This window comes from Glandiceps talaboti, chromosome 14 (genome assembly GCF_964340395.1).
Source record: "Glandiceps talaboti chromosome 14, keGlaTala1.1, whole genome shotgun sequence".
NCBI classification, from domain to species: Eukaryota; Metazoa; Hemichordata; class Enteropneusta; family Spengelidae; genus Glandiceps; species Glandiceps talaboti.
The window spans coordinates 3010134-3027578 of record NC_135562.1 but is presented as its reverse complement, the minus strand read 5'-3'; the positions used below and the strand labels follow the sequence as shown (position 1 = coordinate 3027578).

Genomic DNA, 17445 nt, shown 5'->3' with positions numbered 1-17445 from the left:
TCTTAGGTTTTGACGCCAATTCTCAAAGGAATTTATAGTTTCTGACTTACTTAGACACCATTGCTTGGGTGCTCGCTGCATTTGAGCCATGATGTTCACTGGTTACGAATGACAACGTCTGTGTTTTCCAGTAAATATATATACTGACTGGTTGTACACTGCTGTGTGTGTCCGACCAAGTGATGACCAGTTTCAATGACAGTCTTGTCTTCAGGAGGCGTGTAGATCCGGAATCGCTGCCGCCACGCCAGTTGGGATACTAGCCCAGTTACCAATAAGTCGAGACTACAACCAGACACTTGAAGTAGTAAACGTTAAACCAGTTTAATCAATACAATTTGTCGATTGATGTACAAGAACAAGCGGACAGCAAAACAGGAAGCGCTGAACAGAGCATGCGCGAACAAACAAAAGTAGATTACTACTGCAGTGTGAGGGCGTGCTACTAGTCACATAACCAACAACACTATACAATGGCGCATACGAGTGCATTTTGTATTTGGCAGTCATATTGACCTTTGACACCGTGTTTTACAGCTGTCCAGAGTAGATAATTTGTTACATTTTGTACGCAATAACACAAGTTGGACGTATTTACATTTACTTCTAATCAAGCCCCACCCACTATTTTATTGATTTTTCTCGGTATGGCCCTACCGAGAGTTACCAGTTTATACCTGTTTACTGCACGTTCGTGATACTCTCTAGACCTCTTTCAAATATTTCAAACATGGGTAAAATGTTGCAATGTGATTAGGTGAAAACTGATATTGTGGCGAGTCTTGGAATCAATGCAAGACTCTATCCCACTGCTACCACTACGTTGTCATCATTTTTAACGGCATCATTAGTTTTTTCCCACCACCACCACTACCACCACCACACTAAATAGGTATAAATGCACTGCATTAATCACTCTCTGTGTTTGGATCTAATAATTGGCAGAGCTAAAGGCCACAGCCGACAGAGACTAGAAGGGTACATTAACGACATTGTCTGGACAGAGATCAACATCACGATTAGTTTGTCATTTGAAATTGTTTTCAAGACCCATGTGTTGCCTACATTTATTGAGATGAAAGTTTCAATCATGTGCTGGTGCATGATAGCAGAGCAGGAAATGAAACACATTGACGAGGGGTGTGTGAAGTTGGCTCCCGTTTCCTGTTTACCTTATTCATTTCCCTATTCGCAATTTGGCTGTTGTGCCCATATTTCTCTACTGTGAAGTTGTTAGCTCACAAGACGTCGACAAATTCTGCAACAGCTCACACCAAACACGTTATATTTAATGTAACGATCTATGTACCATTCCCTTATTCTGTTTCCATTCCCTTATTCATTTCCTTATTCAGTTTCATAGAAAACTACATATTTTCCGTGGATTTATGACACTCTCATATCAAATCTACCTATAATTACTCCCCAATCAATTTAATATAACGATCTATGTACCATTCCCTTATTCGGGTCAGATGTCCTTATTCATTTCCCTATATGGTTTCATTAAAAAATACATATTTTACAACATTTTGTATTGACCTTGAAAGTCAAGGTCAAAATGTATATATAAACTTTCAAAATCATATGGGTATCCATATTCACCATACAATCAACATTGATGTGTCAAAATTTTACATGCCCTGTGGCACTTCGACCATCATGGTTGAATAATAAGTTGGAACACTGATTAAATTTAAACAAACATTATCATTTATTGAAAAATTATAACATTATGCAATAAATATGCTTGACCTTTCAACATGCATGCTTCGGGAATGGCTCTTGGGAGATGGTAGATTATAGGTAGATTTGATATGAGAGTGTCATTAGCTAATCAAAAAACTGACTAAAGGTGACGTTAACATTTCTTACCCTAAGCTGTGTGTAGTATACCAGACTTTATGTTTGGTATAAATTCTCCTTGTTGTGTAGAAAAGTCACAAACGATGTAGCCACACCCAGCTGTGTATCTACCACCGATTCTCTTTCTAGGTTAATACTAAACTAATCTGCAGGCCATAGTGGAGTGAGCGTTACTACGTACCCGACAAATTTTGAACGGATATGACGTTATATATGATAGTTTTATACTAATGAATTTTGCCCTTCGGCAAAATGTTGACTCAGTGTTTGACATGTGCAGGATTTATAGCAGTCCTCTATAAACGTAGAAAGGGTATATGCACCGCGGTTTTGACCCCTCTTTTTCGACTCATGTAGACTTTGGAGTCTTGATTTTTAAAGCATTATCATGTAGAGGTTTGACCCACCTCTTTGAATGCACGTACGACTTTTGACCCGATATTTTGAACAAGGTTGTTTCTATGGGTTGTTTTCAGTCATCTTTATCGGTAGTAGGCACCCCCCCCCCCCGGGCAGCCAATGAACTAGCGATGACTGAAGCATGCACGTGTCATGTGAAAGTGTATCAAAAGTGTTCAAAATTCATCACTCAGACGATTGGAGCAGCGCCGTAAACGTTGTGGTCGGTTAAATGTAGACTTTTGACCCCTTTTTCTGGCTAAAATTTAGACTTTTAACCCCCTACTTTTTGAATTTTTGTAACGTTTGTGGTTGTAATTTTTGTCCACCATTTGTCCATCGGGTGATAACCAACTCCTAGACTCTCACACAGTCCTCACAGCTTCGCATTACTAAAATTAAAGCCAAACGCGTTATTTTGTATGTACCGATGCCAGCTATAACCGTACTCGAATATCCTTGTACTGTGCGCCCTCATCGACCACATAGAGATAAGCATTCGTTGACGCACGTGTGACCGTGTCCATGTACGTGACTCCGTGTTTTCGCGAAGCTCGGGCTATCACATCAAATCTGTGTGTTTCTTCTGATTGGTCATTGTTTATTCTCATCATTGTAAAATAGTATCTTATTCCGTAATTGTTTTTAAATGTACACAACAATATACAGTGTTCAATTGGAACAATTTGGCACTCATAGTAGTCGATATATCGTTTGGATACTATAAGCTTATATTGGAAATGACGAGTATTTAATTACTTTCGTGTTAGCTGGTGTATACCGGAAGTTGAGTGTCTAGTATAGTAGTACCATCGCACAAGAAATGAAACAGTAATAAGTTTCCATTTGGTGTTTTATGGTGGATGAGTTCTCTTTGATTTATTTGTTGGGAAATCTTCAGCGACGAGAAAATATCGCGGGTGGTGGCACTAACTAAGCATTGACAAACATTATATTTATATTTACCATGATTTTTGTAAATATTGACACCTACTAGGAACACTGGACATGGTATACATATTCGATGAATTATTTTATTATACTATTTTATTATCTATTTTGTATACACCAACACAAAATGAACTTTTTACTTTATATTTCAATGAAAGTAGTATGTAATAAGGTACGCCATGATGGGGCGCCCTCACACATCGGCCAACCCCTCCCATGAGGCCAGTGAGGGCAGAACGTCACGACATATCTTTCAGTCTACAAGGCAAAGTTATTTCAGTAAAAATACAAACAAAATTATAATGGCCTTCAATTTGAAAAGTAAAACATGTTTATAATAAGCTGCACTACTCTCCAGAACCAAACGTTTACGAAAAACCCGTTTATTCCCTGGCGAGGCGGTCTCCTTTAAGGGAGCGATCAGTTCCCCCCAGGGGCACCTCAATTTTGGACTCAAAGAACGGGATGGGGGGGGGTCATCATTTTTACAAAGTGAATAAAGAGGGGCGGCAACAGTTTGGTTAGAAATGACTTCTCAATATTGCAGGCCATTAATTAGTTACATGCATTGTGTCATGTGGTATAAAAACTTGCATGTGTAGCTGTACACGTAACACATAAGAAATGAAATACCCAATTGAAATTTACTGGATGGACTGACTCTAAAATATGTTCCTCCATTGACCTAAACATGTTGAATTTAATGAATTTTATCTCTAAATGGTAACTGACCTCCACTATGCATGTTTTCCCCAAATTTTCTCACTTTCAACTTGATCTTTATTTATTATTATTTATGTCAATATGATGTGAAATGATTTAAACTTTTGAAACCCTAATATTAGTGATACTTTTATGATATATCTAAGTTGTGTTTTACTTCTGAATGGTGCACTAAATGGCCTCCAAAGGATGTTCATTTTTCAAAAAGCTCTTAACATGGGAGGCTAGGGCACCACCAACCTCAAACCCCGCACGCACGCGCATAGGGTGCACTTCTCCCCATACTTTTTCCTGTTCTCTCCCTACTTTTTACAATTTAGGTTTACAATTATATTAACTCCATTTCTAATATTGTACTTTATAATTAGCTGAATTAATCTATAATGGTAATAGTTAACTCAATCTACGAGATATTCTAGAATTTTTAGTTATTAAACCATGAATATTTTGCATGTCTATGAACAGACAATCATACTTCTCATAGGGTTCCTGCCTAAAGAGCTTTATACAATGTGAAACAATGGATTTGGGATAGCCGCAAAAAACTGATCGCTCCCTAAATAGACCTCACACCACCAAACAAGAGAATGGACCAATATCCATATGTCATATCGGTCTAGGCAGAAAGATTTAGATTTAGTTATCTTAATCGATGCACTGCCATTTTCTTTGCCATCTTCTTTGTTCATTGTATACAATCTGTCGTGTAGGGTTAGCATCTAGTTCAAGCATATTGCAGTATTTTGAGCGTCTTCTTTCACATTGCTTTTCAACGTCTTTTTTGACGGAGTGAAACTTTGTAAGATCTTCTTCAAAATTTCCATGGTAACGTTCCACCCTTTTCCAAAAAGTACGGTTGAAATAGTCATATAACTTAACTTCCGGTGCTGAAACTTTTCTTATAATGTTCATCATTTCTTGAGTGATTGGTGGTTGTTCAGACTTATGTACCTTCATTGGTTGATATACTATATCCTCAAACTCCCAACACATCAATTTCTTCAGTAAAACAAGAGATTCATCGTAGTGTTCAGTCAACATAACCAAATCAAGTTCTTTATCCAATTTGCGTAGCTTAATATCTATCGTAGTTTCATTGTCATACCCAGATAATCCAAATGTGAAGAATTGGCGATTCATTTCTTCCGAATACAGCCCAGTTTTTGTAAACGTTGCTTCCCAATCTCTCAGATAATTCAAAAATGGATTCGTAAAATGGGAATACCTTCTATAGAGACCGTTTCTATAGTAAAAATGAGACTTCAAACGTGTATGCGGTAATCTAAAATTAGTAAAATATTTGGCACCGTGAACGATTTTTTCCATCGCTCGTCGGTTATATTGTAAATGATATGCAATGTAGTTGTAGCCAGGAAATCCTATACAGTCATATTTATTAATAACAAGACTATTTGTTCGCTTATCCTCAGAAATACAGGACCTGGGATTTTTTCCCGGGGCTAAAACTGCGACAAGGTTATGTTTTAGTCCGTATCGAAACAAAATGGTAGCCAGAGTACTGCTTCCGGTTTTATATGTCTTCGTGTAGACGAAATTAGTTACTGACTGACACATAGACAATGGTGATGTGTTAGTATTGTTGGATATGCCAAGGGATGGAATCGTTGTGATGTTGCTATGATTCGTTGTGATGTTGCTATGATTCGTTCTGATGTTGCTATGATTCGTTTTGATGTTGCTATTATGTGTCTTCAGATAATGGTTTGGTTGTTTCCTGGAAGAAAGAAAATATACATTATAAAATAGAGGGCATTATTTATTAGGACAGCCTTCAATATCTCTATTTACTTCTCTCATGCCCTGAACGACTCGATATATTTCATGAATCTTATTACAATTTACAAATTTAAAATCAAAATAAAATAAAGACTGGCTTAGATTAGATTAAAAATAGAATGGATTTAAATTAAAACTAATTAAATCAAATTAAATTATAAAGTAAATTAAATTAAACTAAATCAAATAAAACCAAGCCCAGCCAAATCAAATCATATTGAATCACATAAAATCAAACTAAATCAAATCAAATCAAAACAATTCAAATCACATGATAACATATTACATGAAGTCATACAAGTGGAAGTCGCATTACATTATACGCCACATCACATAACATGACATGACATGACATTACATGACATTACATTTACATCAAATCACATATCATTACATCAATATCGTATCACATTATATGAAATCACAACACATCACATATCCCATCACATCACATTGTATTGCAGTACATTACACTTATAATAACAACAACAACAACAAAAACAAAAACAGCAACAACAAAAACAACAACAACAACAACAACAACAATAATAATAATAATAATAATAATAATAATAATAACAACAACATCATCATCATCATATCACATCACATCACATCATATCACATCACATCACATCACATCACATCACATCACATCACATCATCATGACATCAAATCAAATTACATTTACATCACATCACATCAAGTCATATGCCTAAAGCATGATCTGAAAGCCCGTCAGGACACTGACACTTTCAAGGCTTAAACTCCGTAAACATTACTACTAGATTTTTGTGTGTATCCCTCCCCAGCTGTGATGTCCGTAAGGGGATTAGCTGGTATTATATAGATAGATAGAGGTAGATAGATTTACGACTATATACGTCTTCCTTTGTAAAGTCTTTATAATTGTTTGCAAGATATAGTTGTTTTTAATTTGTAAAAGACTAATTATTCTTGTGAATAAAATTTTACCTAGAGGTACTCCTCATCTGTTCATAGTGGTACGTCCATAGCGTTGTTGATACGCCATAACATACAATGATCATAATAATCAGAACTTTCGCCACGGTGATGAAAATCCCTTTAATTTTCATCTCTGAAAAATAAAATGAAAACATAAAGTTAAGTGAAGCACGCCTTCTACCGACGCGATTAGAGAGATTTCGTTGATTTCGTGTAGAGTGTAACTACCAATAGCTGTAGCCTGATTACTGGACTGTCGAGATACATCGTTAGCTGGTTATACCTCCTACCCCAGTAGCCTGTTTACTGTACTGTCGAGATACATGGGTCAGGTGGTTGTACCTCCTAGCCCTATAGCCTGTTTACTGCACTGTTGAGATACATCGTTAGCTGGCTGTACCTCCTAGCCCTATAGCCTAGCTGTTTACTGCACTGTTGAGATACATTGTTGGCTGGCTGTACCTCCTAGCCCTATAGCCTGTTTACTGCACTGTCAAGATACATCGTTAGCTGGTTGTACCTAGCCCTATAGCCTGATTACTGCACTGTCGAGATACATCGTTAGCTGGTTCTACCTCCTAGCCTAGTCTGTTTACTGCACTGTTGAGATACATCGTTAGCTGGTCATACCTTCTATAGCCCTATAGTCTGTTTACCGCACTGTTGAGATATATTGTTGGCTGGTTGTACCTCCAAGCCCTATAGTCTGCTGTTTACTGCACTGTTGAGATACATTGTTAGCTGGTTGTACCTCCTAGCCCTATAGCCTGTTTACTGCACTGTTGAGATACATCATTAGCTGGTTGTACCTCCTAGCCTTATAGCCTGTTGACTACACTGTTGAGATACATCCGATTCGTTAGCTGGCTGTACCCCCTCCCGGGGAGGGGCTGCTAGTCTACTACGTTAGGTTCCATGTGTCCGTCTGTTTGATTTCACAGGCTAGGTCAGAGGTAGGAAGATGGCGATCACAAACAACAACAAAAACAACAACAACAACAACAACAACAACAACAACATCATCATCATCATCATCATTAACATACAATTGAAATAAAGGTAAATAAAGGAATCTAGCCGTATTCCTACATATCTAGATAGACTTTAACCAGTTTGAGATTTTGAGATTGAGTTGCCATCCTACTGTGTATATGTAATTACATTATATATATATATATATATATATATATATATATATATATATATATATATATATATATATATATATATATATATATATATATATATATATATATATATATATATATATACATACTCACACACCGTGTCTGTATTACTAGTAGCTAGCTGATGCGTGCGTGTACCGGCTGTTACCATGTACCAATCCTGTTTTTTTACACTGAGGATTCCATTTGCCTTTTTTGGAGTGATTGCCTAGCAACTTCCCGTATTACTTCTTTAAGCAAACAGATCATGGGGTGGTTGAGGCACCAGCAGCCTGGCTAAAAAGAAAACATTCTATAAACCAAAAGAGTAACAGGTGACGGTCTGAAGTGTTCTGAATTCAATATTGGATGAAATGTTTGTTAACAATATAAATTGTTGGCATGGTGACACAAATATATCTTGATAGGAAGTATTAGATGAATCGAATGCCAAGCAAGCATAATATATCGAACATGGATGACTGTCAAAGCAAAGACCACTTTCCATATTTTTGTTTCAATCGTATGTATGTTTGCTTTGTGACCGAAACATGCTAGTGAACGACAACGTGGATTTTTGATAGATAGACTAGTGTACATCAGTTAACTGCTAGTTATCGCCCCAGTCTTTATACGTACACAATCATCCAAGCCTAGAATCCAGTTGTATGGGTTTTTATTCGCGATCGGCTCTCGTCTTTCCTCTGTGGTAGGGGCAAGACATGTGCCAAAATACCCATACGCTAGTTGGAACCGAGCTACAAACCACCGATATCATATGTCTGATCCAGGAAAGTATTACCATATACGGAAAGCAAGTTTTAAGACAAAATTAAGAATTGGTATCGTTGCTACGTGCTTTATTACACAAGTGGGTGATAGCAGTGCTTTGGTTATGTGGATATAAACACCCTGTAAACAGCTAAATAGTGTCAGCTGTAATAAGTGAGTGATGTTGAGTGTGAGGTCAATTGAGCATAGGTTGATATCAGAGACGTCACGCTTCTGTGAGTGTGATAATACCACAGACAAGAGAACATATTACAATTATAATTTTAACTTTTGTCCGTGTTAGCTTGCCGATAGTTAATTTGCCATTATTATTATTATGTACTTATAATCTCTCTCTCTCTCTCTCTCTCTCTCTCTCTCTCTCTCTCTCTCTCTCTCTCTCTCTCTCTCTCTCTCTCTCTCTCTCTCTCTCTCTCTCTCTCTCTCTCTCTCTCTCTCTCTCTCTCTCTCTATCTCTCTCTCTCTCACTCTCTCTCCTCTTGGACTTATAAATCATTGACTGACAAATTGGATAACTGGCTATGATAAGATACAGAAAGTCTGGTTTTCAACGTGAAAATCGACTGCAGAGTTTTACGTACCTGCCAATAATAGTGACACACACGGTTATATGGTTATATGTCTTCCCCTTTTGGGTGAGAGCCTTAGTGTGACGTCACAGTGGTAGAATTACCATCATACGTTAGAATTCGATAAAACGCTTTATTGTTAAAGATAATGCATTAAATTGCATTAATCGGAATCAATGAAAACGAGGCATTCGATTATCGCGATCTCCCCATAGAGGGCGCAAAACATTGCTGGAAGCGAAAGATGGTTCATTTTATATCTAAATTTAGATATCCACAGGGAGGTTACAGAACAGTGTGTAATCGGGAGCCGGGAGCCTGTTACAGACTCCGACCAGATCCGCTGTAACAGAGGATACATAAAGCAAGATCTGTTAGAGGGGCTGTAAATGTAGTAAAGCTCTATTCACAAACATATAACAGGGTTTTTTTGGTGCAGGTAGCGGTGTACACATAGACCGAAGTGTAATTTAAATGTCCCATTTTTGTGACCACGTGACTGTAACACTGATGTACACACAGATGTGTATCCAGAGATGTGTGTACACGTTTTGTTACACATACCTGTACCACAGGGTTTGCATAGGACCTGTTATATGTTACTATTCAGCGATGGTTTCTACCTTCTTGTTTGTGTACCTCATGACTTCAATTTACATACATCAAACTCAGTCGAACATAAATGCTAAATAGATGTGTTAATATATTGAGACATGTGTAGCAAGCTTCATCGTCGACACCGTCCGATGATGACAACGACTTTGATAGGCTTTGTCTATGGAATTTTGCGTTGACGACGATGGTCCCAACCAGCTTTCCATATGACGGTGGTGGTGGTGGTGGTGGTGGTGGTGGCGGCGGCGGCGGCGGTGGTGGTGGTGGTGGTGGTGCTGGTGGTGATGGTGGTGGTGCTGGTGCTGGTGGTGGTATTTGAATGCAAATGAAAGAATTTCGCTCTTTGAGTCGTTTGGAAAAATAGACTTAGTCCCTATCCGAAGAAGGCTAGGGGTGTTTTTATAGTCAATATAATCTAATCATTTATGTATATTATAATCACAAGACAATCAAAGTATTAGGCTTCCGTCTAGTACAACAAGCACAAAAACAAGTCCATATCATAGTTGATGACATCACACTCTGTAAGAGGGAAGACATCCATACACGGTTGTCATTGGACAGGACTATAGTGCTTTGAATATTGATGAATTCCATTCACAATTAGAATTGTTTTATGACAATTGAAACTCTTGTTAATCACTGATGTGGTGAGACGACTGAATGTGTGATTTTTCACCGTCTTGCTTCGTTGAATACTTCGTATAATGTTGACTAACTGGTGCGGTAATCATCATAGGAACATGGTAAGTAGATAGGACACCATGTATGCAAGATTACTAATGAGTATTGGTACCATTGGTTAAAGTCCACATGTCGAAGTTTGATTCAATATTTTTTCAGGACTTGAGATGTATTATAAAACGTTAACATTGCAACAAAGACACACGCACGGACGAACGAACGGACGTACGGACACATACATACATACATACATACATACATACATACATACATACATACATACATACATACATACCTGCCTGCCTGCCTGCCTGCCTGCCTGCAGACAGACAGACAGACAGACAGACAGACAGACAGACAGACAGACAGACAGACAGACAGACAGACGATAGTATGATCATGGGCATTGCTTAAGCTAACAAATTGAATTTGTCTATATTTTCTCAGCATTTCATCTGACACATCGGTATTATTGGCTCTCCAGAATCTGCCAATGGTATTACAATACTTCTATGAATTATGTATCTTTGGACCCTATCATTAATAACAGTCCTTTTTATAGGTAAGAATGCACTAGTATTTTCTAAAACCTATAATCTGAAAGAAAACAAACAAGTAGACAACATACGGTGCAAGTGAACACATAACAAACGTTAATTTTTCAGTACAAATGATGCAATATCATTATATTGGTAATTGGTCATGAGTACAAGATATAGTACAACTGTCGTACAAAATAACACAAATACTTGATTACAGATGTGGATTTCAAGTCTTGTAATTTAGTTTGTTCAACTTTGAACATTAAAAAAGAAAATATGACAATTAAAATCAAACACGTATATGCAAATCTGAGATTATTAATTTTTTCTTGATATTAAAGTTCAACTAATAGTTTTTGAATTAGAAATATGTTATTGTTCTTTAGTACACTACAGCTGGACATTTGTGATGCCATTTCATGACAGGATCAGGAGTAAGCTCTTGCCAATTTTATGTACAATATTTTCCATTGAATTCCAGCTCGAACAGTGTCAGTTCCGGTTCATAATCAGGAAACTGTATCCATAGAAACCAGTGAACACGTCGAAAAACTCAGTGTCAAAGGTCAAGAACTGCAGTGCATTCAACTAGGTAGTAAATGTTACATATTTCAAATTGAAGATATACATAATTCGACATGGGACGAAGCATTTGATTGGTGTTTCATTCGAAATGGGAGCTTGGTTAGATTTGAAACTGTGGATGAAGAAAATCGAGTGATAAGTTATTTGGATATGTATGACAACTACACAGGGCCTTTTTGGACTGGTGGCAAGTGTTTCTTTTCAGTTGGATCTGGTTTATGTGAAAATGACGAGAATTGGGATTGGATAACAGGTAAATTATCAACAATGTATATTGATAAATGGAACGTATTAGATAATGACACATACATGTAATAAAACAAAATTGAATTGAACATTACCTTACTACAGACACTGTGTGTCATTTCCAGAGGTATACTGTTATATAGGCCATGTCTTACAGTTTATCAATGCACGAGAAAATCTAATATATCTATAAAGTAGACGTGAATAATTTGGCCGGGGTTAGTGTCAAATCCTGTACAAGTAGCTATTCAGTTTCATTTTTGGTGGCGACGGTAAAGGTGGTGTTGATGGTGGTGGTAGTGGTGGTGGTGGTGGTGGTGGTGGTGGTGGTGGTGGTGGTGGTGGTGGTGGTGTTGGCGGTTGATTTTGGTGGTGGTGGCTGTGATGGTCATGGTGGTGTTAGTGTTGTTGTTGTTGTTGGTGGTGGTGGTGATGATGATGATGGTGGTGGTGGTTGTGGTGTTGTTGTTGTTGTTGTTGTTGTTGTTGGTGGTGGTGGTGGTGGTGGTGGTGGTGGTGGTGATGGCGATGAAGACGATGATGGTAATGATGAATAATGATATTATTGATTACAATGTTAGACGATGGCGCCAAGGGAGATACCATGGTATATAGGAATTGGGATGTCGGTGAACCGAATCCAAGAGCTAATAACGATGAATACAGTGTGTGTATGGTGATGCAGACAAACAGCAAAACAAAGCAATGGCAATGGTATGATTGGAACATGTATGAACAGTTACCTTATATATGTGAATTCGGTAGGTCAAAGGTCAAACGTTTGGTTTGTGATTAATATTCTTATTTTAAAAAACAGTTAAGATGTATAGTTCATTTACAATACTATTTTAAGACTGTGTGAAGGAGACAGTAATAAACAAATGTACGACTTCGATGTATATTCAAGAATTATGTAAAATAAAATGAAGTATCCCAGTTCTTTTACCCAAAGATTAGACGGCAAGGTCACACATATAATAATTACTTCTACTACATTATAGTAGTAGTAGTAACAACTTAACAATTGGAAGCGGGGTGGGGGGGGGGGTGACGAATTTTACTAGGGAAAGAATTTAATTAATTACAATTGATTGATTACCATGGAAACATATTTTAGTTTCTGAAAACATATTTTAGTTGAATACTTGGATTAAATATAATGTAAATGTTGACATAACTTTAAGTGATTTAGATACATTAAATTAGTTGGTCTATATTTGATAACGGCTTGCTATTGTACATGTAATTGAATGGTGTAAGGTACAGATTGGTAAAGATGCATACTGTATCTATACGTGTATTGTTAGATAGCGTTGCCAAGTTAACTTTCGCGACTGGGAATCAAAAATATCATCCTAGGAGTATGAGTTGTTCATGCACTTATGATTTAGTTATAGTGTGGTGTTCATGTTCACCCATAGATTCCCTGGTAAGTGTGTCTACAACTTTGTTGACAACAAAACAGTCTTCACTAGAAACAACAAATCCTGCTAGTAAGAAGACCACGTCTTTGTTTACAACAGTATTGGAATCAACAAGTCGAGTACCACCTGCAACAGAGACGGTGTCGCTTACTCCAACTCCAACTTCAACTGCAACTTTACTTCGATCAACTAGTACTCCCAACGTATCAACTACAACATTTAATCCGACACAGACAGAACATCTCACTGTAACAACAGTGCAATCCACGACTAGTACTCCCATCGTATCAAATACAATATTTAATCCGACACAAACAGAGCATCGCACCGTAACAACAGTGCAATCCACTAGTACTCCCATCGTATCAAATACAATATTTAATCCGACACAAACAGAGCATCGCACCGTAACAACAGTGCAATCCACGACTGGTACTCCCATCGTATCAAATACAATATTTAATCCGACACAGACAGAACATCGCACCGTAACAACAGTGCAATCCACGACTGGTACTCCCATCGTATCAAATACAATATTTAATCCGACACAGACAGAGCATCGCACCGTAACAACAGTGCAATCCACGACTGGTACTCCCATCGTATCAAATACAATATTTAATCCGACACAGACAGAACATCGCACCGTAACAACAGTGCAATCCACGACTAGTACTCCCATCGTATCAACTACAATATTTAATCCGACACAGACAGAACATCGCACCGTAACAACAGTGCCATCCACGACTAGTACTCCCATCGTATCAACTACAATATTTGGTCGGACAGAGACAGAACATCGCACCGTAACAACAGTGCAATCCACGACTGGTACTCCCATCGTATCAAATACAATATTTAATCCGACACAGACAGAACATCGCACCGTAACAACAGTGCAATCCACGACTAGTACTCCCATCGTATCAACTACAATATTTAATCCGACACAGACAGAACATCGCACCGTAACAACAGTGCAATCCACTAGTACTCCCATCGTATCAACTACAATATTTAATACGACACAGACAGAGCATCGCACCGTAACAACAGTGCAATCCACGGCTGAAATAAAATTAACGACAGCTGTAGACTTAACCACAACGAAACAGAGAAGTGACATATCAAAGGCATCCATTAACACTTTCAAACCTACATCTAGTACAGATTCAAACTATCCTGTCTCAATGTCAGCTTTACCAAAGGATACAATTACAAATTCGTCGACAGCAATATCATCACCAAGCTCTCCTACCGATGAAACGTCCTCAGTGGCTGAAACAACGACCACCTACAATGGAAACATCTCTAGTAAGTATACATTAAATCTAAATTAGGTCATGGTGAGTTTCTTGCATTTCTAGCAAACCCAAAACATGTAGATATTAAGTAGTAATTAAGATTAATAGTAAAAACAGTATAAATAATTGTATCTAAAAATGGTTATTTAATATTTGCATTGGACGAGGCCTGAACAGAACGATCGACGTCAAGATATTATTTCATTCTATTACAGACGTGATGTATGGTGTCATTGGATTGGTCGTTGCTATGGTTACTGTGGCGTTCGTGGTGATATTGATTGTATATTTAAAACATAAGAGGTAATATTTTTCGTCACCAAGGTAACGTTGTTGGTTTTTTTTTATGAGTAGCCTGTGCATATTATTCTGTGATTTATTTCCGCTTTACCCCAAGTTTATTTCTTAAATTTACAACTATGTTCTAATCTAAATCATTATTGGTCGATTTCAGGTGTCTATGTTTCAAGTCCAAGGCGACTGTCTATCCTAATCAAGAGGGTGCCACCAGTGGTATAAGTTTGCAAGTTTATAGCATTACAAGCCTCAGTTCGGACGATGAAATTAGGTAGTGCACATCCCGTTGCCAGGCAACATTCAAGTATCGCCGATTTGTATGACGACATACTTAGAGCAATACGACATGGCTATTCAATGCATCCAGGTGACAATAAAAACAAAATGAATGATTTATACCGTCGTAGAGAGCGAATGAAACTAATGAAATGATATCACGGTATCGAATTACTGTATGCCTTGAACTTTTAAATGAATAATTCTAGGAATATTACTTCATGTTTTTGACAAACATTTCACTAAGATAAAAAACAAACAAATCAAAATGTAAATAAAGATGTAAATAGTGAATATTGAAGTATGACCTCCGTTCAAGTGCAGTCATGGTAATATTTTGTACAGTTTGTTGACCTATTCTATGTGAATACAGTAATATTATATTAATTATAGTAATCGTGTACAATTGATAATTTTGTGAATATCCAGGTAAAGTTTTCTTTATGATGAACAAACCAGTATGATAAAAGGAGGGGGGTCCATATATTCATATACGGACCGATATCATCTTTGCAACTATTTGGTCGTGAGCTCTGCGTGGGGGTAGAGTTGACGGGTCGGCCATTTAATTCTGGAGTCAGTCTTTATTATCCATTTCACTGTTTGGTGACATTTAGGTTGACCCCATCGTTCCAAGTATCAAACATATTTTGAGCAAGAAGGAAAACACTATCATTTGAGTTTATAAAAAAAATACAACTGCATTTACACGAAGTGTTCATTTGGATTATTATCGACATTAATTATATATATCCGGGCATTTTAACATAATCGTTTTCTTTGTCAAGGTTAGACTTAGTCAATTTATAAAATCTTTCGAAATGGTGTTTGGAGTTATCCGATGTCTTCGTTGTCGTGACTGTGCCCTCTGTCGTCTTTGATACTATATCTTTTGTTTTTATTAAACATGGCTTCGAAATATAGGGTACTTGTAGTGAGGGCGTCATTACTATTTTGGTATCTTGATGGTTGGTTTGGATCCTGCCCAATGATTCTACTTCGCAGAGAGTAGAACTAGAATGCTTCAAGTTGATTTCTTCCTCGTCGAATTCTTTTTCCCTGTCAAATTGGAAAGGCACTACTTCATTGGCCCGCAGTTTCTTTCTGAAATATGAAGATAAAATAATCTATATACTATGGATGGAATTTCAAAAGATCTTAAGACTTGATGTTAGAGATAGTTTAAAGATTCGATGTTACAGAATTTTTATCTTAAGCAGCTAATAACTACGTATACATAAACAAACTATTTAAGTGCCAAATTTCTACACAAGAATGCGTAATACTAGGAGTCTAATTTATCTAAATAAACCAGTCGTTAATTGAACATTTCGGAAAAGGAAATATTATTTCTGTTCTTTTAGTATAGGGGTACTAGACTGTGCTCATAATCTTTTGATCGCAGCTGGTACATGTATGAGACAGAAGGTCTTCAGTGTTATCGAATTAAGATAGCACAGTTAATTACAATCGCATTAAGGTTGACGGGGAACATCAAAGGTTGAACGAAGTACACCAGCTTAATTATTAAAATATCTCCAAATTAATAAACTTATACTAATCCTGTATTGATACCAATCACTGATTTTCATGTTATGTGTTGTTTTCATATCTGAAAACATTTCAATTGAATAAAGGGACGATTGTTATGGTTATGATTAAAGAATGTTATTGCTCGCTGTCCGATGAAAAAAATTCAAAAGAAAAAAATGTGCACAAGAATAATTAGATGGTCTCAAGGAAGCACAATTCTAATCCTAAGCGTTTTTGCCATGAAATGTCTGTATGTCAGAAGATTCAGAATTTTCGTCCTGTTAGTATGCATATTGCTTGAGCTCATCAAACTTGTTTTTTCCATTTTTGTAATAAATGTGCACGTGGTTTCTGAGCTTTGGTTGACCAGTGACACACCAATTACTGTGTTGCTAATGGACACTCGTTCTATGAAAGTTTTTGAATGTTATAGACCTTTCTTCAGTAGTTTTATAAGGTTTTTTTTCAAATAGTTGTCATTGATAGGTTGAGAGAGAATGAGAGACAGAGGGAGAGCCAGAAAGAGATAGACAAAAGCAGAGACAGGCACACAGGCTCACAGACAGACAGACAGACAGACAGACAGACAGACAGACAGACAGACAGACAGACAGACAGACTGACTGACATAGACAGACAGACGGACAGACAGACGAATGGACAGACAGACAGACAGACAGACAGACAGACAGACAGACAGACA

The 17445-nt window shown here is 37.3% G+C and overlaps 1 protein-coding gene across 1 annotated transcript; it reads right to left on the bottom strand.

The window, feature by feature from the left end:
• Positions 1–4584: 4584 nt before the first annotated feature.
• Positions 4585–5079, bottom strand: LOC144445812 (galactosylceramide sulfotransferase-like). Its single transcript, XM_078135452.1, has one exon. The coding sequence runs from the start codon at positions 5077–5079 to the stop codon at positions 4585–4587; it is 495 nt and encodes a 164-aa protein (XP_077991578.1).
• Positions 5080–17445: the final 12366 nt, after the last annotated feature.